Source organism: Excalfactoria chinensis, chromosome 4 (genome assembly GCF_039878825.1).
Source record: "Excalfactoria chinensis isolate bCotChi1 chromosome 4, bCotChi1.hap2, whole genome shotgun sequence".
Taxonomy (NCBI): domain Eukaryota; kingdom Metazoa; phylum Chordata; class Aves; order Galliformes; family Phasianidae; genus Excalfactoria; species Excalfactoria chinensis.
Genome location: NC_092828.1, coordinates 58363636 through 58388971, shown reverse-complemented (window position 1 = coordinate 58388971; position 25336 = coordinate 58363636). Strand labels below are relative to the sequence as shown.

The following is a 25336-nucleotide window of genomic DNA, read 5'->3' as shown; positions in this document are numbered from 1 at the left end:
ACTTCTAAAGCAGATTTGGAAGCAGAGGATGCAGGCTTCAGTAGCAAAGCTGGCACTGTTTCAGTCTATCCCTTCCCACTCAGTCCAACCTGCCTTCCTCCTGCAGTGCTCACTCCATCTGCTGCAGCCATAGTCCCATGTCAGCTGGCACCCACCTACACTGGAACAATCAAAGTCCCATCTTCTCATAAACCCTAGAGCGTAGTTCCAAGTGAAACAGTAGTTTTCAAACTTAAAGCAGTAGTTCCATTAGTGCTACACAGAATCAAAGAATCACCCAAGTTGGAAAGACCTCAAAGATCAAGTCTAACCTCAGCCTAACCATAGTACCTTAACTCTAACAACTCTGCTAAATCATATCTCTCAGCACCACATCCAAACAGCTCTTAAACACATCCAGGGATGGTGACTCAACCACCTCCCTGGGGAGCCTATTCCAATGTTTAACTACCATTTCTGTAAAGAAGTGTTTCCTAACATCCAACCTTAACTTACCTTGGCACAACTTGAGGCCATAATGTTGTTTAGTTTACCAAGCCAAATCCAGATGCTTTTGAAGTTGTCTTGAACTCAGCTCAGGTTTAAAACCACAATTGCTTAGTAATGCTTCTAACACTACTGTAAAGTTCATTATATACATGGGTTTGCTTACCACCCCGTGTCCTTGAGAACCACCAGGCTAATATCAGTTTCATCAAAGAGGAGACAAAGAGCTACCTAGAACTGTCCTGAGCATCAGAAACATCCATCTCAACACCTCCAGCGATAAAAACACAAGCATCCAGAAAAGAAGGAAGAAACAAGCTAGCAGATGAGCTAGATGGACTGAGAATGATAGTTACTCGCCTCCGATGCACTTCTCATTGAGTCTCATAACTGCACAGTGAGTATGCAAATTCAGGCCTGCTAATTTTCTCCCATGGCTATACCTTTCAACCCAAAAAAATGGCTTAAGAACAGAAAGAAAAAGAGAAACAGACTGTGTATTTGCATAACAGTGTTAATTATAAATGACAAAGCCACTGACTGCCTGAAAAGCAACTGGTATGATTTCCAGTCAAGCAGGCAGCCCCATTCTCCAGTGCATAATACAAAACAAATGCAGTTAGTACAGGCTAACATACAAAATGCCATAAAATCCATTTTCTCCACAGATGCAATACATTAACTATGTAAGCAAAAAACTACTGTACTTGTATTAAAATGCTGTTGCCTTCTGTTTATTTCGTGGAACCACAGTGAAGTCTATCTACAACTATATGGATTTTAAACAAGTTCACTGATAAATAATATTTTATAAAATTGCAATGTAAACACATGAAGTTCTGCAATGTTCAATCCATTCTCTGTTTTCATTATTTCAGTATAACATTTCCCCTCAACTCTTTGGGAGATACACCTGTCTTTTATCTACTTCCTGTGGTGGATGACAATGACATGAAGCAGCCAAGAAATCATTTCAGGATGGAGTCCTGGTAAAACTTGCTGTAGGGAGATTCTGAATTCTAATGGGGGGAAAGTTGCTAAAAATATAGTAATTTATAGTGATTATTTGATAAGAAAGTCATAGAAACAAAGGTCACATACTTAAACCACTGCAAAAATGACCTTGAGAATTTGAAATCCTCTAAGAATAGGCTTTTACAAACATTACTTTGGTATTTATTTAACCAAATATTTCCATCAGTTCACATTTTATCTAATCCTGTACCATCAAAAAATAAAACTATACTCTTGGTATATGTGGCATTTTCTGTATCTGGGTAAATGTGAAACCAAGGCATTTTAGCCTCACCCTGCAAGTTTATGTATGTAACAATTAATGCTACAATAGGAATGCTGATACAGTAGTAGAAAAAAAATATTCCAAAAGGTTTCCTTTCAAAAAATGAAGACACTTTGACATGATGGAACTATGACAATGGCAATGAACACTGGACTCTGAACAATGAATTCAAGGCTGGCTTCATGTTCAACTCATATGCAGAATAAAATATGTAACACAAATTTTCTACATCACCTATGTGTAATACTGCAGGCAGAATATACACCAGAAGACTTAGGAGTATCTTCTACCACGAGTCTCAACTTTCTTAATCACATCTTCTTACCCTCAAAACTGTGCTATGTAGAAACATGATGCTCAGAGAATTTTACCTATGCCTATCCAGTCATCCCAAATGAATTTCCATTGTGCTTGCAAAAACTGCAAATCAATACCATGCCCAGTCCAATGGATTCATACTGAAAAATCACAAGCTAAAATATTTCCCCTGATCTTAAAATGGTTTTCATTTATATCTTAATGTATCTTATAACTGTAAGTCAGCACCAAAGGTGAAAACTGTATTCTTCAGTTCAGAGCTTTAATAAATATCCATTAATCACTACCCTAGTTTTCAAACACTGGTCATGACTCTCCTGCAGATACATGTGTTGTGTCACTGAACAGTGTTGGACATCAACCCCCACTGTCATTTAGACATTTAGCCCTCTGACAGCAAACTGTAAAATTCTTATTCTTTAAGATACACCTATGAAACCAAACTGAGAATATTACACTCATTTCTAATGGAAACTGTGAAACAAAATCCTCTACCTTTAAGTTCACTGAAATTCTTCCATGTGTTTACATCAAAAAAATACTAACCTTTTCTTATCAACTTTAGTAATTAGTATTTTCTTTTGTCTTAGTGTATGGAGAAACAGAAGCACTTCAAGCTGACATCTAATATAAGCAACAAAATACAGAGTTTCTAACAGTCAAGCAGGAATCATCCAATGAGATGGATTATTAACTTGATCTGGTTTACTACAGATGAAAACAATTACCTGAGGGTAAGAGTCAACTGTTGTTCCTTTGACTTCACCAAATCTCCTACTGTAAAAGTTGTACAGCCCAGGAAGCTTCGCTATGAAATGAAGCAGAAAGAAAAGAGAAAATCTCTATCAATTTTTGAAGTTTCAATTGTTACTTTTTTGGTCTTCCTATCTTTCTTTGGTACCTAGAAACATCCCAACATACTAGTTCAACAAATTATATAACAGAAATTACTTGTGAATAGTTTGCCTCCGGTGAGGCTGCATCTCAAGTATTGTGTTCAGTTTTGGGCTCCTAACTATAAGAAAGACATCAAGGCCCTGGAACACATCCAGAGAAGGGCAACAAAACTGATGAGGGGTCTGAAGCACAAGTCTTATGAGGAGCAGCTCAGGGAGCTGGGATTGTTTAACCTGGAGGAGGCTCAGGGGAGACTTCATTACAGTCTACAACTTCCTGAAGGGAGGATGCAATGAGGCGGTTGGCCTTTTCTCCCGGGAAACAAACAGGGCAGAGTTCAAGAGGCATCTGGATGAGGAGCTACGAGATATGGTTTAGTGGTTTGCTGTAGCTACAGTAATGGGAGGACGGTTGGCCTAGATGATCTTGTAGGTCCTTCCCAACCTTGTGATTCTATGATAATGTTAACTAGTTTGTTTTGCATTTTTACAAAAATCATTAAATGAAACACAATGTCTGTGTTTATTACTCTACCCTGATTTCACTCTACTCTTGAAATCAAAATAAAATACCACTGAAAACTATATGGAATCTTGGATCTCCAGATACAAGAATAATCAAATTGCTCCTATGTGAAATCAACACACAGCATGCAGAGACCAACTAAGAACCTGGGGGAAAATGAGGATTTGTTAGTACTGAGTAATCATCTTCCTTTTGTTAAAAAAGAACAACAAAAATAAACAAAATAACCCTGCAGACTGCTTTATTTCAAGAAGGCTCAGCTATATATTTAATATTTACATATATTTATATATTTATTATGTAGATCTTAGTATAGATATTATTATGTCTGTACTAAGATAGGTTTTCATGCATATCGTTTAAATCACAATACCCAATTTAGGTAAGCCACAATATCAAACTCAAGTTGGTAAGCAAAATTTATCAATAAAAAGGACACAGTCACATAAAATCTGGTTAGTTTTCACTGCCAACTGAAACATATACTTGTTAGAAATACACCCAGGTCTGATGATGCACTGCCTTGCTAGAGTAGACACACAGACATCTTCATCTTCCTTTAGATCAGTCGTGACAGCATTTTTTTCTGTTAAAACTCTATGGTGGCACGATTAGCTCAGATTACTCATCTTAAAAGAGCACATCCTTCTCTGTCCAATGAGAATACATTCTTTGGTACAACTTCTTTAGAGCAGCCTTTCATTGGCATTTCATGTCAGTTAAATGTTTGTATCTACAACCTTACCACTTGAAAAGAGGAAGTGGGAGATCTGAACAAAACTGATACAAGTTTGGTGCTTCTTTTTACAGTACAGCAGACTACAAATCCATTCCAGAACCCAAAGTAGGATTCCTTATATGACCAAAGCTAGGAGGTGGTTACACAGTCCTTTCATAGAATCTAGGAGCTTTGGGCACTATATCCACTAACCATCTCTGAGCGTTTCAACTAGCTCTCTGGGATCACAAAATTGAAGTTGAATAATTTTATGGGGTTAAAAAACAATAAATCCACTTATTTGCTTGTCTCATACTCTTATGCTTATTTATAATAAAGCTACCTTTACCTGGCAATGCAATTGGGAATTCTTAGCAAAATTAACTACAGTTGTGAATAATTCCATGACCTAAACGCAGAGAGTTCAAGGGGTCTAATTTCAAATGATGCTGGAGATTACTTTTTCCAAACTTATTTGGAGACAAATCTTATACCCTGGGGGCCTAAACTGGCAGTCTACAAACCAATTGAACTTTGCACTTTAAAATTAGACTTCAAACAGAACAGCTGCTGTAACTCTAATTACAGAGCAATATTCCAATAATTTTGGTAGCGGAGTACTTATGGTTATACATCTGAAAATATGAGTCTTGACTAGTTCGATAAATTATCCCACCTAGCCAAAGAGAGAAGTCTCTGTAACAGTTACATAAAAAGATGAAACGCATTGATTATTTCACTAAGCCTGAAAGTGCTGCCAAATTACAGGTTTTCTGAACATTAGCTGAAGTGCTGCAAACTCTGCCATGGAAGCCCTGAAAATGCAGGAAATTCAGCACCTTAGACTTAGAATGTAAAAATCCCAGATCCTGTTTGGTCTTTTATTCAGCTCTAGCAGGACTAATGTTTTCCTACCCCTGCCGAGACTTGCATATTATCTGGGAGACTCTAGCCTTCCCAAAAACAAAAAAGAAATCCCAAATACCTTTGCCAAAAATAGACCAGACAGGCAGGACTATTTATATTCTGCACTGTTTATACTCTGCATGTGAAAATGAGAGAGCGATTGGCAAGGCTCATTCAGATAATGCAATTCTGCGCTCTCAATATCCAGATGGTTTGTATGGCATTAGCAAGAAATCTAGGTAGTTGTGCCTGCCTCAGGATAATTTCAACTGAAAACAATTAGTGAATGGGATGACATCAATCACCAAGCATGTTGCTCCTGCCTTGATTCTTTATTCACTTAAGCTAACTTTTTTCTAAAAAACCAAGCTTGCCTGCTCGTGCTTAGCCTTTAAGCTGAATGCCATTTCTCTTTGATGTCTGTGTCTGTCGATTAGGTGAAGAATCCACTAATAAACAAAAAATTGCTTACTCCAACATCTGCTCTTGTCTCCTTGTGATCAGGTAGGACAGTGGTATGGACCTGAGAGGAGAAAGAAAAACAAAAATAAGGCAAGGCAAACATTATTTTTGTTGTTGTTGGCACTTTCCAAAAATGAGAGAAGTACTCATGCACTTTTAAAATATATATAGTATATATTTAAAAGGTATATATGCATGTATGAGAACTGCTCTGAAAATATTATGTCCTATCTCATTAAGTCAGCACACAAAGTAAGAAGTGGTACAGCAGTAGAGGCTGAACCTCCTATTGCATTTTGTTGCCATGCAACAGAAGGCAGCAGAGGGGCATCTGACATGGAAGAGCATATGAAGCAAAGGTGTCTCAGTGAGTACTGCCATGTGGAAAATACAGTGACCATTGACATTCACTGATTATTGCTGAACTTTTATGGAGACCAAATAGAAGACACTAATCCAGTGAAAGCTGGACTGTGTGGGCAATATTTACTTAACAATGACACCATCATAGCAGTTGGGAAACAGTGGATTCCTCCAGCTGGTGTAGATTTTTACAAGCATGACTTGCAGACTCTTGTACACCATTGGTGAAAATGCATAGCTAATGGTAGTGATCGTATTGAAAAATGGCATTCTGTAGCAGAGAGTTTCTACTATCAGTCTTATTATGCTCTTTGTAGTTTTCATTTCCTTGGAAATAAATAAGAGGTATTACTTTTGGAGTGACCTATGTAGTATCACTTTCTAACCAATAGTCTGATAGCCAGATGTGCATGAATACTGTATTTTGTGATCCTAGTATTTGACTAAGCCACTTTAAGATATCAAAAATATCTCTGCTGAATGGAAACTGGACTTCTGATCTAAGTATATCTGGTGGCTATTTTTATTAACTTTTTTTTTTAAATTATTGTTTTTTGATTGATTTATCTTGAGAAGTATGTTTTAAAATATTCATTAAAAAGAGAAGTCATATGGGAGCTATAATTTGGTCCCTTTCATATTATCTATTAGTATAGTTCCCCAGACATATTTAATTGCTCAAAATACTACAACTATCTAAGTACATAATGAGGTGTCTCAACAGGCCAAGGCACAGATCATTAGAAACATAAAGGCGGATACCTTGTATACAGATAGAAAATAATTCTGCAGCTCTAAACTCAATACACAAAATGCAAGGATAAGCAGAAAAATGAGAAGAATTTTCAAAAGCAAATATTCTCCTCGTACATCACTGGATTAAACAAGCTGGGTTTTGTTGTGTTTTTTTTTTGTTTGTTTTTTTTTTTAAAGCTTGTCATAAACTAGCATTCTAAAACTACAAGACAGAAATACAAAGGTAGACTTCAATCTCAGACAACTTTTGTTCTCACATTATGTGTTCCAGGTTTTCCTAAGCAAAACGTAAACCTTTGGAAAATGAGATTATTCAGAAGTGGTGGAAGATTTAACTTCCCTAGAAAAACATATGTTCCCTTCTTACCTTGTGAGACAAGAGATGTATGAAGAGGTCAAAAAAGTAATTAAGAAATATAGCTTATATCCTAGGCCAAATACAAAGCATTTACAATGACTATTCAAACTTGTACTTCATAGAATAGTAAAAATGTTTGTGTGTAGTACACCATGAAAAACACAAGGGCATGGAGTGGTTATAACCACTCCATTAACATTGTATGTTTCTATATTTTCAATATCATATACAGAACAATTAATATCTAACTTATACTTTTAGTGCACAGATCAGGCATATCTGAGTGTCAAATTTCTCAAAGTATAGATTCAGCTTTAATTACCTGTCTTTTTTTCATCATATAAACCCGCCTTTGACAAAGAACATTTCTTTTGGTTACTCACAACAGTAATCCCCATCCACACTGTCATGGTTTTGTATACCATACATGCCATCAAGAATTCAAAAGATGGAATAATTATTATTCGTAATACTTTTGTGTGACCTTAATTAAAGTCCTTGTGTTTTGGTTAGTGATTGACGGCCAAGTTCAAAAGGCACCTAAGTTCTGCCAAGAAATAGTACTACATTATTTTCTCAGTTACTCAACCTCATCAAATCCCCTATGGCTTTCAGTGAGCTCCCTGCACTTACTGTTGCTGGCTGCTAAGTTGCCCTATTCTATAAACCATTACATGTCTAGTAACTCAAAACAACCAAGTTTTCTCCTGATGTGACAAAGCACTGGTGATGTCCACTGAAGAAAGTCACAGAAAAATTGACTTGAACTCTTTAAAACTAGAGTTTTCCAGGAAGGCCTTCAATTTCATTCCCTTGGTACAACCCCAGCAGTAGTGCAAGAGCACAACCTAAATAGACATCTTACCTTTATATCACCTGGAGGTGCTCAGGGATAGTGACCATTTGCACTTTCCTTCCCCTCACAACCCTCTTGGCATCAAAGGCAAGTGCTGAACTCTGCTTATACAACCACCACAACTCCACCGAAAGCTGATAAGGACACTGTCCCCACCCACCTGCCAGCTACTGCACCACCAACCACCAGAGAATGACTGCATTTCTTTGTAACTCTCATTAAAGAAGTTGCAGCTTCAGGTATATGTGCTAGAAGAAATGAAAATGCTGAAAGTGGTGCTAGGTTCTACAGTAATATCAATAGGCTTGTATAAGACATATGCCATTCCAACACACTTAAAATTTGTTTTTAAAAAAAGATACAAATTTGACAGTATACACATTCACTGCCATCAAATAGATTGGCAATTTACTAAATAGTTCTGTCAATATAAAACTCAGCAAAGTAAAACACTTTCATCGATATCTTGTCAGATTTTATGGAAGACATAATGCAAATTCTCCAAGCATTATTACATGACTATTACTAAGAGTCCATGTAAAGTAATGAAGAAAATATTTCCCCCAAAAGGCATGCCTAATATTGCAAGGATCTACAGTTCCAATGGAAAAGATGCTATGCAGAGAGATTAACAAATGTTAAAATTAAACTACACACACACACACACACACACAAATAAATAAATAAATAAATAAATAAATAGAAGAAAAAGAAATTCTATCAACCTTAATGCAGTTCTTTTACAGAGACATAAAACACACTTTCCTTAACTATTTGCATGTCTCTACTACCTGCTGTATATGAAATGACAGTATCAGCTGTTATTTACCTGAAAGGGTCAAGCAGAAAGGCTGGAATACTTGCGTACATTTGAGTACTTTTCACAGGTAATGTGAGATTACTTTACTTTGCAGGGTGCAGAGTCAGAAGCATTTGTTTGAGCAGCAGAGAGACTAGATACTGCCTCCAGGCACACTTTAGAAGAAGGAATTTGAGGATAACAGAAAATGCAAAGATCTTAGTCTCTAAGAGTCATCATAAACTGCTTTTCTACCCAGCTTCTCTGCAACTGCGTATCTTCCTGCTTCTCTGTGTAGGCTGCACCTTGCACTCTTTCTAAAGAAGTGTAGGTGTATTTCATTTGCCAACGTGTGGCACAAAACAAGCATTAGAAGAAGCCTCCTCAGTAAAGACTGATGTTAACAAGATTTAACAGCTTATGTAAGCGCAGAATTGGGTGTATTAGGAGCAAGCAGAAATTAGATATCCGATTTACAATTTTAAAAATTTTATTTTTATTTACTTAATGCTTGGGCATGTGATCAGATGAACCTTCAAAAGTAAATTGAAATCCGCAGTTCAGAAATAACAAATCACTTAGGAGGTCTCCCCATAGTGAGTGTATTTCAACAGGCATGCAACTTTTGTGGCATCCAAGTGGAAGGAGGTGGACTGTGCCAAGGGACAGTAAAATCAGTATATGTGAGAGCTAATTTCCACCAAGGCTTACTGAATCAATGTAACTGCCAGTCATACTGAAGCTATACTGTCTTGCACCATACCATGGTGGAAATGATGCAGGCCATACCTGCAGTTTAGGAATTCACAGGACTTGGGTCTAGGGCCAAACTCAGCACGGTTCACAGCTTCAGCTGCTGACACCATTAGTCTGGAAATTACCACGCAGCCAACTAGAGAAATGGCTACACTGAAAAAACGCTCTTCTCCCATACATTTCTATGATTATACATGCCCCAGAACTGAAATACAGAAGTGAAAATCATACTTTTGAATCACAGTTACAACTGTATGATATCTAGGTCTACTCACTTTCAGAGCAATTCATATGATAAACAACTAATCCTTGAAGGCAAAAGCCCACATTTGATTTATCTCTTGCAGACAAGGAAAGTATGAAAAAGCTGTAATATCTAGCCAAATAAATCTAAATAATCTTAATGTGCTTTTGCTGTATGCGATGAAAAATGAAAGGAGGAAACTTGTTAATGTAGTATATAGAATGAGCACCAGATGCATTTTTCTAGCCTATTTCAAACAACTTCTTTTTCCTGAGAGAAAGGTCTGTCAACTGTAAGAACATGTAAGAGATTAAAAGTGACAAAAATGGTCTTTAAAAATTAGAGACAATTAACATTTGAGTCCTGGCATCACTAAAAATAGAAACTCTACTGCTACTAGTAATTAATTTGCTCTTTATTGAGATTTGGAGTACAGAGACTCTGGCAGTATCTGTTTCTGTTGTACGCTGTTTTTAAGGGACGAGAAAATGTCACGTACTGCTGCACTTAGCTGACACCAAAGAGTTAATGCAGACCAAGGCTGCAAGAAATTTTTGTTTGGTGTGATGAAATAATCATCCCGAGCTTGTAACCAGCTGCTTACAAACAAAGACCTTTGCATTTTGGTTTCAGTGCATGGTTTGCAAACATGAAGAAACACCTAGAAGTGACAGTTCACATGTAGCAGCAGTCTGAAAAAGCGCAAAGGTTTTGGCTGCAACACATCCAGCTACAATGGGGCACTGACAACACACTGGCTCACCATAATTATTAACGGCAAATTAATAATGTAATAGTGCAGTAAATAATTCAATATAATGACCACCCATTAATTATATACACGCTTTTTCACTGTCTGTCAGCTCATTTCAACGAAGCCTAATCATTTGGAATAAAAACATTCCATAGTTTTATGCAAGTACTGGACATTCTGGGCATTTAATAAGTTATAATTGTAATATAAAAGAACATCACATGTGAAGTACCTAGTCATTACAATCAGGCAGTAAGATGCTTGCTTTTTTCCCCCCATGATGATTTCAGGGAACCAAATCACAAACAGTTTTCAAATTCTGTCACATACTGGGACCAATCTGCAAAAATCCAAGGAGTAAAGAACTCAGTCAGGATGCTTGTGATGACCCTTTTCTTTCCGCATTTTCACTATGAAATAGAAATCACAGCAGGCATATTCTGTCTGCAAGCTACTGATGAAGCACTGCTAAGCTTTTTTGGCTCCTCATTTATACAGGCCAGCCAACAGGGAGCTGTTGCTTGCTCAAGTCTGAATAACTCAGGCAGTTTATTACAGTTGCACTCTCCAAAATCACCAAAACAGACTCCACAATTAAAAGAAAAACAGAAAACGCAACATAGGTACTTCCTTCTTTCTTCATCAAGCTGTGCATATTACTTGAGCAAGATAAGGCTGATCTGTCTTGCTGTCTGTCTCACAGTCCATCTATTTGAGCATCTTGCTTCCCTGAAGCTGCAGACTATAGCCCTAGTGTTAAAGCTGGAATTTCTGGGAAAAATGCCTTCCTAAAATGAAAGCATTCAGCACTGTTCACAGGGCCTGACAAATTTCCATATGAGTATCAGATAACCTGTGCCAAAAAGCTATGCTAGAGAGCCAAGGAAAAAACTTGTAATCTAAGCACTTCTCTCAGGGGACACTTGAGAGAATATAATCCAGGGCTGGTAAGAAGCATACGCTGGGTTCATGACCAATAGGCAGCCAACTATTTCACTTCAGTATAAGATGCACTACAAAAATTAAGGTAAGTACTACTGGACTGATCAAAAGGTGAGCTTGTTGGCATGATAATATTGTAAGAACATGAACTTCAGCATCAAAGCAGGTTAAAAGTGCACTGTGATTCTGGATACCTCGACAAAGTTGGAATGAACATTTTTTTTCTTAGCTGGATGAACAGTCTATTTTTGAGTATGCTGAAGACTGCCTTTCATAATTTGTAATTATTTTCTTAAAAATCACATTAAGTTCTTCAGAAATTATGGTCTAAGTTAAAAATCACACTATTTGCAGTAATGAGCCAGTTACAAGTACCTAGCATTTAAAACTTTTTGTTGCTGGAGCAGACATATCTCCAGTACACACCCTAATTAAGGACCCTTTAGGAGACACTATTATCACTCTGTCAACCCCTGTGGGCATTTGTTTCAGTATTTTAGAATTGTAGACAATATATAATAAAAATCCCTTCACAAATTTTTGCATTACAGCTCAGAATTCTTTCCATTTCTGTTTTCACTCTTCTGACTAAAAGGTCAGAAGGTCATTTAAGAAGTTGATTCCTATAACAGTTCTGAGTCATTTTCCAATTTGAAGCCAAGAATTATTCATGGAGACCACATATTAATTTGCTCTTCTGCCAATATGGTCTTTTAGCTAAGTCATTATTTTCTCTTCTTCACACTGGTCTCCTGATGTATTCATACGAAAGAAATCATATGCCCTCTTGTACTTCATTTGATTAGGATAATAAGCCAAGCTTCTGCAACATATGATGATACAGTAGGCTTCCATTCCCCACATCATCTTATCTCATCCAGTTTTAACTCATCTTCCTTAAACAAAAACAATCACGTTATTCACAGGTTTGAGAAAAGGCCTAAATTCTGTAAATTGAAGATAGTTCCCTTGACACATCTGGGAATCTCACTTGCCTCCCTCTGCTGTATTATATCTGCTGCTCAGTTACACGGTAATCAACTCATTATGTGCACTGTACTTTATCTCAATTGTTTCAAATGCATGAACTCAAATGCGTCTGATAGCAGAAAATGTACATTCATGTACTTGGAGACTATTGTAATTCATCCTGTTTCTATTACTCTTGACTCCAAGTTCTTCAAAATGGATTTGTGGGCAAACAGTTTCCTTAGCTGACAACATCCCTTTAGGAGGAGAGGAATCTACTTCACATGCCAAAATTTGCTCTCATACATGGACAACCCTTTGCATGTATTTCCACAAAAGCGAAGAAAATCAGACTTTTCAATTAGGATTGCTATGTTATGATATTTGCTGGTAATATTTAAAATACAGTAAGGGGACTGAGGTCTGGTACCTGTATTACCGAGTGGATGGTAATACAATTTTGATTCAGGGAACTGTAGAAGTTCTCATCAGATTTACTGTGCTAGAAGGCATAAAAGTACAGGCTAGACAAGTTGGAGTAAACACCTTAAATATATATATATATATATATTGTCCAGGCTTGTTTTCTTCACATTTGTGCTCAGGATATATCTATCTCTGAAAGTCCATTTTAGCAATCCCATAGCTGTAGCTTCCCTAGGTAATGGCCCTTCAGGTCTGAATTACTCCAGTTCTGACTTGCAACTTAATATTTTGTCCAGGGCCCCCTGATGCTTCCTCTGCATTGCTAACACAATACACCCTTGAGGGGAGAAAAAATTTTCTCACAAGAACTTCTGGGAGCTCCTGGGAAAAGACTGCAGATGTCTGTTCTGACATATCAGAAGCTGTCTACAAACAAACATTTCCAGCTACCCAAACATAAGCGATTCCAAAACTGCTTACAAAGGAAAATATACAAATGTATTTTTATTTGAGAAATTATTTTGTTCCTAGACTAAATTTCAGTTATGCAATTCAAACTGCATAACTGGAATTAAACTACTAAGTACATAAATACCCAAACAGACTGCTTACCAGCCATCTGTAAACAAACAATCTTTGATGGTGTTCTGAGCGTTATACTAACCTTTCCCTCCTGAAATAAGAAAGAGAAAGGTTTATTTCTTTATTAAATACAGAAATTCACTGCTGACTTCAGAAGTGATTTCAGGATGGAATCACATCTCCCCCTTAAGCTACGCTTTTTTCTTTACAGATACGAAGTAGGTGTCGTTGTGGACCTATTTTACCTTCTGCAGCAACCTAAGCCTATTTTTGTACCTACAACTCAAGGCAAAAGCAAACATCTCATGATTCCATTTTTTTCCAATTCTAGGTTGTAATAGAGAAAAATTTCTTAATAATATTTCATTGTTTTTATCAGTGAAACTATATTCAGTCACTTTCATACAAAATGCATATGACTGATCTCAAACCCTTTGCAGCCATAATCATTTTCCTCACCTGTATGTGTAAGCTATACAAGAGAACAGTCTCTCTCTCTGTGATCTTTTTTGATGTTTCAAAGTCAAGCCATCTCCCTTCCAGCCTACCAGACAGGTATTTTCTGGGAGGTATCCAGCTGCTAGCTACATCACTACAGCTTATTAAGTTGCCACAACCAGGAGATGGGAAGTTACAACACAAACTTCTGTGACAGCTTTTCTCCCCACTCTTTCATAATTCATGCACTGCTCCTTCACCTTTGATGTGCAGAATCATTTTTCATGATTGCATCCTTCATTGCTTCCAACAGTGCTCTGCTAAGATGATAGCAGTTGCTGACTCACCTTTTATCTCCTCAGCAAATAACATGAAATGCCGTAGGATGGAGAGATTTAAAGTCAGTATTGTATCTCAAGATACACAAAATTTAATGCTAGAAGAGGGAATCAGAAATTCTGAAAGGTGAGTATTTCAGTGCTGCTCAACAAAAATTCCTTTTCTTAAATACTGTCAGTAAGTTTCCTTACCTGGTCTGCTCCCAACTCAAGTCAACTCATTAAAAAACTATTTGGCATGAGCCTCCTCAGTAGTATGAATTCCACTGAACTAGACCCACATCTAGGTAAACAGGCTCATGGAACATATCTGTATTTGAAGGAAGTAACAGTCCTCAGATCAAAATAAGTATTAGAAGTTCACTCGACAGTGAGTGAAGAATAATAACAGCGAACGAAAGAGAACAACTTAGCTGTAATGCTTTTCTGTCATGTCAATTAGCAAACAGGCCTTTTTCTAAATAAATCAAAGGTGCCGACCTATCCTCCTATAGATTTTGATAATTAGCAATTATTAATAGCTGACTAGAGACACCATGGTGTCCTGAAATGACTTGAAAACAACAAAGAGATTCTACTTAATACACTGCATATAGGCTATACTTCTAAAAATGTGGTAGTAGTCTTGAGAATCAAAATAATTTTAATTTGTCAGCTTCTCAGTAATAGCATTGGCCACATTCAAGCAAAGAACCACAGAAAGGTTTATCAAATATAGGCTCCAGTTCAGTGGTGTTCATCTACACTTTACACAAATACACAAGGGCCTTCAGTTTTTCTACTTTTCTTCTCCCACACAGAGTACACTCTTATCCTCTGGCACAGTGAAAAATTATTTATAAAAGAAGAGCATTTAAATACAAGATGAGTTACATGCAGCATAGTTAGCATGTCAATGTATGGTAATCTGTATGGCTTGAGGACAGGTTATGATGTAATGCCTTGAAGAGTGCAATATACTACAGTCTGATATGATGGTAGTAGTTCCAGAAAGTTAATATTCAGAGATTTCCCCTTTACAGCTCACATATATATAAAAAAAATAATAATAATAAAAAAAAAATGTATGCCACAAAGAATAACTTACATATAAAACAATAAATGGTGTTTATAGAGCTACTTCCAACACATACAATAAATTCTGTATGAATAATTACAGATACTCTGCTTCTACCATGACTATTATAGTAGCTGCCTGAAGGCACCTTGCAGACTCACCTTCTAACTAACATCGGGAGCAACACAAAACAACTCTGGATAAAAATGCCTGAATCTTTATGTAATTTCAGTAAGCATTTCAAGACAAAATGATCAAGCATGAATGTAATGAATGTAAAGGCTCACATGCCTAGTTTTCTAATAAATTACATAAAATTTCCAGTGTCAAAAAAGGCCACATTCAACAGCTGAATGGAAATAGATATATATATATATGTGTATATATGTGTTTTATATATATATATATATGTGTGTGTGTGTGTATATATATATATATATATATATATATATATATAAAAACAACACCAAAACAAAACAAAATAAAACCCAAACCCAAATGGGGACCCTAAATGGGATTTTTAATTCTTAAGCTACAGTTAGTCAGGATGGTTATTTAGAGCAGTAACAGCCACATTTACAAATGACGAAAAGATTAGAATGTAATGAGGGCAATGAATTCTAGAGATATTTGAATGAACTGTACTTAAAACTTAATTTATTCCACCTGAGAGTGGAACAAATGAAAAGAGGATATAATAGCTGACAAGAAAGTAGAAGTACAGGAAATGAAATTCAGAATCAGTCAGGTTAGAGCAGTTTTAAGTTTTAAGTATTGCACATTCTCCTCTAGCAGCTTCAGCTGGAAATGAGCACATGTACATGTAGCACTAGCTTATTTTGCTATTATAAATTCAGTCAGTCACACTAACTGATCAGTACCGTAATACTTGGTTTTATTTATTGTTCTCATTACAAATCATTTTAAGCTACTAATTAAATATACAACTAGGTTATAAGGATTGGGTTAGACATCCTACTAATCAGTGGCTTTTTCAAACAATACCAAAAACAATTATTAACTGAAGATCACAAAGAAATCTGGATACAAAATAGGTGAAACTCTCAGAGAAATAAGCTACAAAACGCTATTTGTATTCTAAATTCAAGTTGAGGAACATGAGAAATGAAATAAGGAGGAGAGAACAGTCTTCATTCAGGAAAGCAGTCCAGATTTATGCATCATTTAAGCTGCTCTCTAAATGTCATTGCTCTCCCACATGATTAGAAACTGCCTGGAAGAGGTTACCACATCTTTCCAACAAGTGAAAAATCTTGTATTCACATATATTCACCAATCTTGATTGCTATTTCATACAGTACAAATACCATAGGCATTCATTTGCAATGAATATTGAAATCTGCCCCCAACCAAACTTAAAACTCTCCTCAAAGCATGCCTAAATTTATTCTATCGTTTGTACACAGTTATAAATTAAATAAACAAAACAATCAGAATGCTTTTAAGTGTTTTTACTAATCGAACTATATTAAGTAAAAAATAATTTAAAATATCCAAAGGTTTAAGAATTTAGCTACCAGGAGATCATTCAAACAAAAATTCCCTTATGTATTTACTACAATTACTTTTATTTGCACATAAATGTAAGGATAAGAAATAGCTTTTACTCAGAGGTACAAGAAGAAAAATGGGAAATTAATTCAGAGTACATAAATTGCTTATTTATACACCTTCGGTGGAAGCAGTTTTAAGCATGAAAAAAGCTTAAAGCAATACCTAATTTAATGCTACTGCAAGAACTTAAAACCTGTCAGCATAAGCATCAATACAGTCTCAGAATCAGCACCAAGAACACTATAAAATTCAATTTCTCTTGCTTTTGAAACAACACAATTGGAATAACACCCATGCTAATGTTCTTTGGTACCTCAGTCCCTACAAAAATGAAAACACAGCTGATTTATTTGAAAGTCCACATTTAAAAATAATAACTGAACATTCATTTTAAAAGGTTCTGATTCAAACTGCATGTGGAACTTAACAGTTTAAGATAATGTTTGGATTAATAAAACACGCATGACAGGTCTGATTTAAACAGCTTAAAATTCTCATCCTCCTACACAGAGATCGTGGCACAGAAAGGCAGAGAATTATGCATCACTCTACGCACCACAAATACTTCGCACTGTGAGCAGTTCACAGTTGCATATACCTCAAAAAAACAGTTTAAGAATTTCTGAGGGTCCTCCAACATTCTAAGAAATCTCACGTTTGCTTTAATTTAAGGATACTTGTTTTCCTTGCTATCCATAAGGGATGAAACCAAGACCCAATGAACGAATTTCAAGAATTCATGAACACACAAATGACAACTTTTAGATTTCTGTGAGGAGAGGAGAAGCATAATCAATGCAAGAAACAGCAGGTATTTGAAATCTAAAAGCCTTTTATCTGTGATATTACAAAAACTCTCTTCTGATCTATATTAATCTCTGGAATGGTAACATCTAATGTACCATCTGGAACATAACACCTAACATCAAATTAAAGCTAAAAACCCCTACCCTCCAGAACTGAGTGCATAGGCTATTGGATTCTCTGCACATCGGTCCAGAATGCCAACACTCTGCTTCCCATCCTTTCATGTCTGTCACTACAATTTTTGATTCTACTGTCACAGTTTAATTTAGCTGTTAACTTTTTCCCCTGAGTAGCATCTTTGTTCTTCACAAATGTCAATTTCTTCCCATTAATACTGTGTATAGGAAACATTACTGTGGTGAAGTACTGAGTTCCCACACCTCACTTAATACACCACCATCTCTCACTAGAAGACACAAGCAATGGTATTTTCAGCCTCAGTAATAGAGAATTGATTAGATTAAATGATACCTACAAAACACCCAGACTCTGCTTTTCTTCAAAACTCATATGCCGACTGCAATATACCTGCTTCCTAGAGAAGATGATCATTTTGTTTCCCTCACCAAATAGATTAACAAAGAGTGCTGCATGGCCCTGCAGAGGGAAGCTGATATTTACATCTCATCCTTGGCAGTACTAGTAAGGGTCACACAACAGAAGCAATTTTCCAGGATTTATGTGCTTCCTCAAAGAGTTTCCTGAGCTGCTATGCCAAACTTCCACTCTTTCCAATTCTTCACTACCAAGAATCTAACTCTGAACTTTGCAGCAGTTTTCATTTCATTTTTTAAGTATTACAACTAGTGTGTAAAACCTAAGTATAACACATATAGAATATGCAAAGAAATCCCATTATTAGAAAAAAAAAAACAAAACATTTTTTGTGATTTTATTTTTAAACACAGCTGTTAGAAGTCTTTTTAAAAGGCCTATCGTTGCTAAACACTTCATCAGGGCTTCGTTTTTGTACATCAGTTTTGTGACTTCCATGGACCACCCAAACAATGGAGCTTACTTTACTTTTAACTCCAGTTTGCATGTGAAAATATTAGTGCTGCACAACTTATATTTAAATAAACATAGTTTCCCAAACAACAGTATGAAACCACAGCTAGAAGCATCACCATCACCATTAGCATCATTAGTTCTATTGCCACATATATACAAATCCTCCAGTGTTTCTACAAAGATCAAATATCCTTTTATAACCATATACTTAACTTTACAAGTGCCTACCCTCAAGGGACCTCCTGCCAGTACGTACTACAGCTCCCAACAACAGTAAGAAAATGAACTGCAGAAAAAATGGTTTGAGAAGTCAAGTCTAGCAGTCTTTTTCTTTCCTATCTCCAAACTATTTTTGTAAAATTACAATGAATTATTCATGGTTTTTAACCTTTATTATTATTATTATTATTATTTTATTTTAATCTACTGTGCTACAGAAGCTTAAGATCTCTCAAGAGCATAGCTATTATTCTTGTTTTGTTTCAGTGAAATAAAGACAGTGTTATCACAGTGAATTATTCTTTCCAGTAAATAAAATCTGCAAATTGACCATCATTTTATCTTGACAATATTTCTCTGTAAAGATAAGGAATGGTACCTAGTGGATAGCTTTTAAGAAACCCACACTTCCTGAGCAGAGGCTCAGTGCATTTCCAGCAGTGCCTCCTTATAGACAAGCAACAACAAAAGCCATTTCCAGTTACGCATTTTAATTGTATTAGCAGCAATATTTTTTCCTCTCACTTTTTTCTCACCAGAATTTCTCACATCCTCTGCTGATAACAAACAGTTCCAACACATTCTTTGTAACTCTTACTCCATTGGCAGCCCATGAATCATCCAGCAAAGTAACTCCTCTTGCGTGGAGGGCAGAGCTAAAGGCTGCCCTGTGGCACAGGGCCAATACAGCTCCCAGGACTCTAGGAATCAGCACAATTAAGCTGAACCTATTCTCAGAAAACAATTCTACCTCTTTCTACATTTATATACTTGTTTTCAGGTAATGAGAAATTGAACGAGGCGCTGTGCTTGACTGGCGGTACACAGTTCTTGATGTTCACATGACAAAGCAAAATCCCCTCTGTGTTCTTCTGAACTTACACATGTGCAGCTTCTCTTTATTACAACCTCTGCAAACTGGACCTTCAGAATTTCAAATTCAAAATGATAGCAGTTCATAATTAGGCCTCCCATCTCCCCTTCAATATCAGAAACAGCATGAGGTGAAACAGACTGCTAGATGTTATATACCAGTGCTTACAGTATGATTTCATACCAATTCTTTGTTTTACAACTATTTTATTGTTACACTTATTCTACATACTGCATTTTCCTGGAAGATGCAACCCATAAGCCTGAATTCAATGGACTGTTCAGTAAGTGAGTTCAGATACTGTCAGGACAGTAATCCAGTCCTGACTTTCCTGCTTGTTACTTGCAGAGAATAAGTTCTGTTCTCTGCATATATGAGGAACGTTCGCACTAAAATGGCTTTGAGTTCCAGAAAATTACAGGAATTCCTGCGCAATATATCAGGAGTGTCTGACACCCACATTTCATGTTTATAAAACAAAATAGAACACATTAAAAAAGCCACAAACCCTAACAAAAGCCACCTCTATGTGTTGGTATGTTTAAACACGCAATAACAACACACATAAAAAGTACAAACAGGCTGCAGGAAATAAAAAAAAATAAAAAATCAAGGTCCCTCCAGGAGGCAAGCAACAACAAAACAGGACAATTCAAAATACCATGTTGAAGGTTATATATAATACCATTTTAATTAAAGGTGGCTATTACATGATGGCAGCTCAAACCATGCTCCTTTTTTCATCATCCACAGTAACAGCCAGCAGGACTCGCACCTCAAAATATTCTTTCTGTACAAAAAGGCTAATAGATCCAGGAGCCACAGCAGTGCTTTGGGTACCGATTCTGTGGCACATCCCAGTTCACTGCAGGATAAAATCTGGCCATAAGACCATTGAGAGAAACATTCTGCCTCTCCTACCTTTATAACTATGTGCTTTTAAACATTTGAGTGAGATAAAGAAATGCCATACAATTCTATTATTTGTTTTAGCTGTTGAGAAACTGTTTTTACATTAAAGCATTTTTGCTCCATTCCAGTCGTGATTCTGCACATTGAAGGGGTAGGGGAAAATCAGCACCTCTTCCATCATACGCCCTAAGACCAGCAGCAAGGAACACTAACAGTATAATTTCACCATTCTGCACTGGTCATTTCAGTCAGAAAGTCTCTTTTGCCTGTAGTATTCATTCTGTCTTTCTAAAAAACAAATAAACAAAACACCTTGATTTTATTTTTTTTTAAACATTATCTTCCATTAAAAGGAAATGTTAGGTACATAACATCTTAAATTTTAATACCATATACATAGATTCTAGCAATGCACACAAACATTTTTCTCATGCAGTAGGAGTAATTCCAAAAAATTCAAAGCCTTTGCTGAAAAGAAATAAAACATTTGTGACTTGCCTTTGATAGCACACTATGCTTGTGGCAGAATTAAGAACACAGGCTCACATCTCCCATTTCACATACCACAGGATTACTCAGCTTCCTTCCTCTGTTTGCAGCTAGGGGTATCCCCCTAAGAAACTCATTTATGTATTCCAAACACTGCACTATTAAAATACCTCTTCAAAGCCCAAGACCAAATTGGAACCATCCCCCAAAAACATGTCTCAGCCATAAAATCCAGCTGGGCTGAGCTACATTAAAAGCCAGGCCATTCTGAGACTTCTGATTTGCAACTCCCGCACTGTATTGCTTATCCAATACGCTATTGAAGTGATTGAGTTTTGCAGAGGACTTAGAAAATTGGTTTGCATCACACCAAGAGCCTCACAGATCTAGAAAGAAAATAAAAGAATTTGGGTGCTGACTTAAGACAGCAGATAGATTTATATAAAATACATATTTTTAAAATATATGTTGCAGTATGGTACACAACATACACAGGATGCGATAACAAAGGAGAAAAGAATGAGATCACTCCAGATATTACTACTCTACTTATGTTGTACATACTCTTGGCTAAAGCACTCAACAGCAATTCTGAGTCCCACTCAACAGAGCAGATGTAAAATTAATACCTGTCCACCTTCAGGCATAATCATATTACAACCCAGTAAAACACCTTGGAGCCATAAATACAGCCTTTAGTCAACTACTATATGATTTATGTTAGTTCTCTGAACTACATTTCTCCACACCAAGTTTGCTGCTAGAGGTGATGTTCTGTTTCACAATATACATCCTCATGACAGACTTATTGATGAGATCACAGTACCATGGAATTGCAGTGGTTGGAAGGGACCTCAAGAGATCATCAAGTCCAACCCCCCTGCTAGAGCATGCACCCTTGTATCCTACAGCAGACCACAAAGGTAGGCATACAGATGGGTCTAGAGTATCTCCATAGAAGGAGACTCCACCACCTCTCTGGGCAGCCCATTCCAGGGCTCTGTCACCCTTACTGTAAAGAATGACCGCTGAGTGACAATTCTGCTTCTGCTCATTATTGAGTCTGAAATATCCAAACAAATTTCTTTCAGCTCTTTACTAAATTAAAAAGCCTTAGAAGAAGGATGTTGTGCAATGCACACCTTCCAGCAGATTCCTAAACCCATTAGGTTCCTAGGGTGTCTTTTTTATACTACGAGCATCTCTCTATTGCTTAAACTGCCATATTTGAAGAAATGAAATGACTTAACTTTCACTCTTTCACAAATCAGGAGAACATCCAACTTCCATTTTTTCCTCTTTCAAAATAACAAGTGTTATCTAAACATGCAGTAGGATCTGAAGATCTTAAGAGATATTTTTTTTTTCTGCAAATCATTCCCAGATACCACATTTTGGGATTGTAGCCTTTACAGTACTCTCTATAGTAGCAGCCATGTAACTCATCTCTAGCTAAGTAGATTCTTTAAAAAGAGAAAAGCTACAGGTATTAAAAGTTGATTTCAGAAAGAATCCAGCACTAATTAACCTTGTTTCTCATACATATTGAAAATTATAATACAAATAAGCATGGCATATTTAAGGAGTGGAAAAAAGCCAATAAGCTAGAAGCCAAATACTCCAATAAGGTAAAGCTAAATATTCCACATCGAGTAAGGTACAGTAGAACTAAAATGGTCAAGCTGAGCTAAAAACTGAAGCTATTAAACAGCAAAAGGCTCATTAGTTTTCAAATTTTAAAAAAATCAGGGGATAGAAAGCCAAAGGGATGTAGCTCTTCTAAAGGCTAAACACCAGTCGTTTCTTTTAGGACAGACCAACATGAAAGCCATTAGTACTGGCATCTGCCTAATAATGATTATCAAGCTTCTTAAAAAAATATGCACGTATTAAATAAATGTTTACTAAGCTGGTCTGACTTTGGCTTTTTCTTCAATAACAGAACTGATTGTCTTAGTCAAAAGAAATACATTAGCTCAACTTCTGGACTTAAACAAAACATTTGATATAGTGCCTTTTCAAAAATCATTAGTCAGCTGAAAAGAAATCAGAGAGATTGGCAGACTGGCTAATCAGGAAATAGTATGTTTCAAACACGAAGGAGCATTACACAGAATCACAGAATCACAGAATGACCCGGGTTGGAAGGGATCTCAAGGATCATGTAGTTCCAACCCCCCTGCCTAGCAGGGCCACCAAACATACGTCTTTACTAGATCAGGTTGCCCAGAGCCCCGTCCAACCTGGTCTTGAACACCTCCAAGGATGGGGCATCCACAACCTCCCTGGGCAGCCTGTTCCAGGACCTAACCACTCTCCTAGTAAAGAACTTCCCCCTAACATCCAACCTAAATCTTCCCTCTTTTAACTTAAAACCATTTCCCCTAGTCCTGCTATTATCAGCCCTTTCGAAGAGTTTGCTCCCCTCCTGGGAGTAAGTTCCCTTCAGGTATTGAAAGCATTCCTTGAGACTCAGGCACAACGCTAATTTCATATAATATTTTCACTGAACACTATGGCAAAAAACTACATTACCAGGAATTTACAACATCAGAGCCTACAGTGAGCAAAGCCTCGGTGTGATACAGACAGAATTACACATGGAGGATCTGAGTAACAGAAACATAAGCATATCAAGTACCAAGCAATGTATTCAATTAGTAACAATCAGCACTTCCTCTAAGCTAAAAGTACATTTGTTCAAAAAAAAATGCAGCAGCAAAAAGACCTAAGCAGATCATAAATAAGCAGGCTGAGTATGAGATAACAAAAAAGCAAGTAAACTTTTAGGATGCATTAGGAATGGTATTTCTATTTTATCAGCAATACTGTGTACACTGGCCATTCATATTCAAAAAAAGTTGTAATGAATGGCAAACCTATTTCAGGTAATAAGACTACAGTAGCTATATTTATTTAGCATCAGAAAACAAAAGGAAAATGGGATAATTATTGCAAACAAATATAACTGTGCATCTTAACATCAAAGAAAGGCGAAGACCTATTTAAACCAAGGCAGTATTCCCCAGACTCTAAAACCAGGGCTGTTAGAAAATAAGGCGGGCAACAGAACTTTTAATTTCATGTTCTCACTTGTATTTGACTAGAAACATTCTTAGTGTACATAGATGAAGTAGCTAAAAGTCAAAGTCTGTACACTGAATACTAAAAACTTCCCCCTGAAAGACTCTTTGAGCTTTACTCCTTCCAAATACTTCTGAGTACTGCCTGACTGTAGTAATGTTGGCACTGTTCTGAGGGCTACAACTTCTGTATCTGAACAGATACTCTGCTACAAAGCTTGCATCATTTTTAACCATGCCGCTTATGTGGATCCAATATTCAGTGGAACGCAAGCTAACAGTTTTAGCCAAATCCCAGTTCAGTTTGGTCTTGAAATATATGAATAAGATGCCATAGTTTCAATAGTTATAATGTTGTTGTGCAGACTACACATGAGCACAGGATCAGTATTTTACTCCACCTCCTCCCCCAAATCTTCCTCATGCCTTCTTGAAAGCCAACTCTCCATTCCTAATTACTTGAAATCAAAACTAATAAAAACAATTTTAAAAAGACAAAAAAACAACCAAACTGTACAACCAACCAAACTGAATAAACAAACAAAAAAACAACCCCACCACAAGCTGAAATACATAAAAATGAATACTTTTATTCACTGTGATGCTCTGTGATGTATATTCACAGTAAAAGATTTCTGCACCAAAAACTCCATATAGACGTGTGAGTTTTGTCTTAAACCTTTCAATACTTATCCTGAAGCAAGTTATTGTGCCCCAAAGTGCAAAATCAGACAGGAGTTTAGCAAGGACATGATGACAGACCCAAATAGTATTCAACACAATTTCCTTTCCAGAGGTCATGTATAACAAAGATTTACAAGCACAGGATCAAGGCCTTCACAGATTTTTCCATGACTAACAAACAGGAGTAATGAGGACATCATTTGTATCTCAGTTCAGAAGTTAAAACAGAGAAGCTGGTAATTAAAAACCAAAATTTACTAATTATCTTATCTTTTTTTTTAATTAATTTCTCCCTTTGTCATGGATCAACTATCACTGCACTTCTTTTAAAACATCTTTTTCAATGACTGAAAATTGCTCATATGTAGTGTCTGTTCTTGCTCTTCTAAATGGCCAGTTAAATTCTAAGATAGTTTTAACCACTTAAATGAC

General features: G+C 36.5%; 1 protein-coding gene across 1 annotated transcript in view; it reads right to left on the bottom strand.

Annotated features, from left to right (window-relative positions):
- Positions 1-25336, bottom strand: part of INPP4B (inositol polyphosphate-4-phosphatase type II B) — a 241014-nt gene that overhangs the window by 100065 nt on the left and 115613 nt on the right. Inside the window, 2 exon segments of the mRNA XM_072334549.1 lie at positions 2833-2912; positions 5623-5673. Coding sequence (XP_072190650.1) covers positions 2833-2912; positions 5623-5673 — 131 coding nt within the window.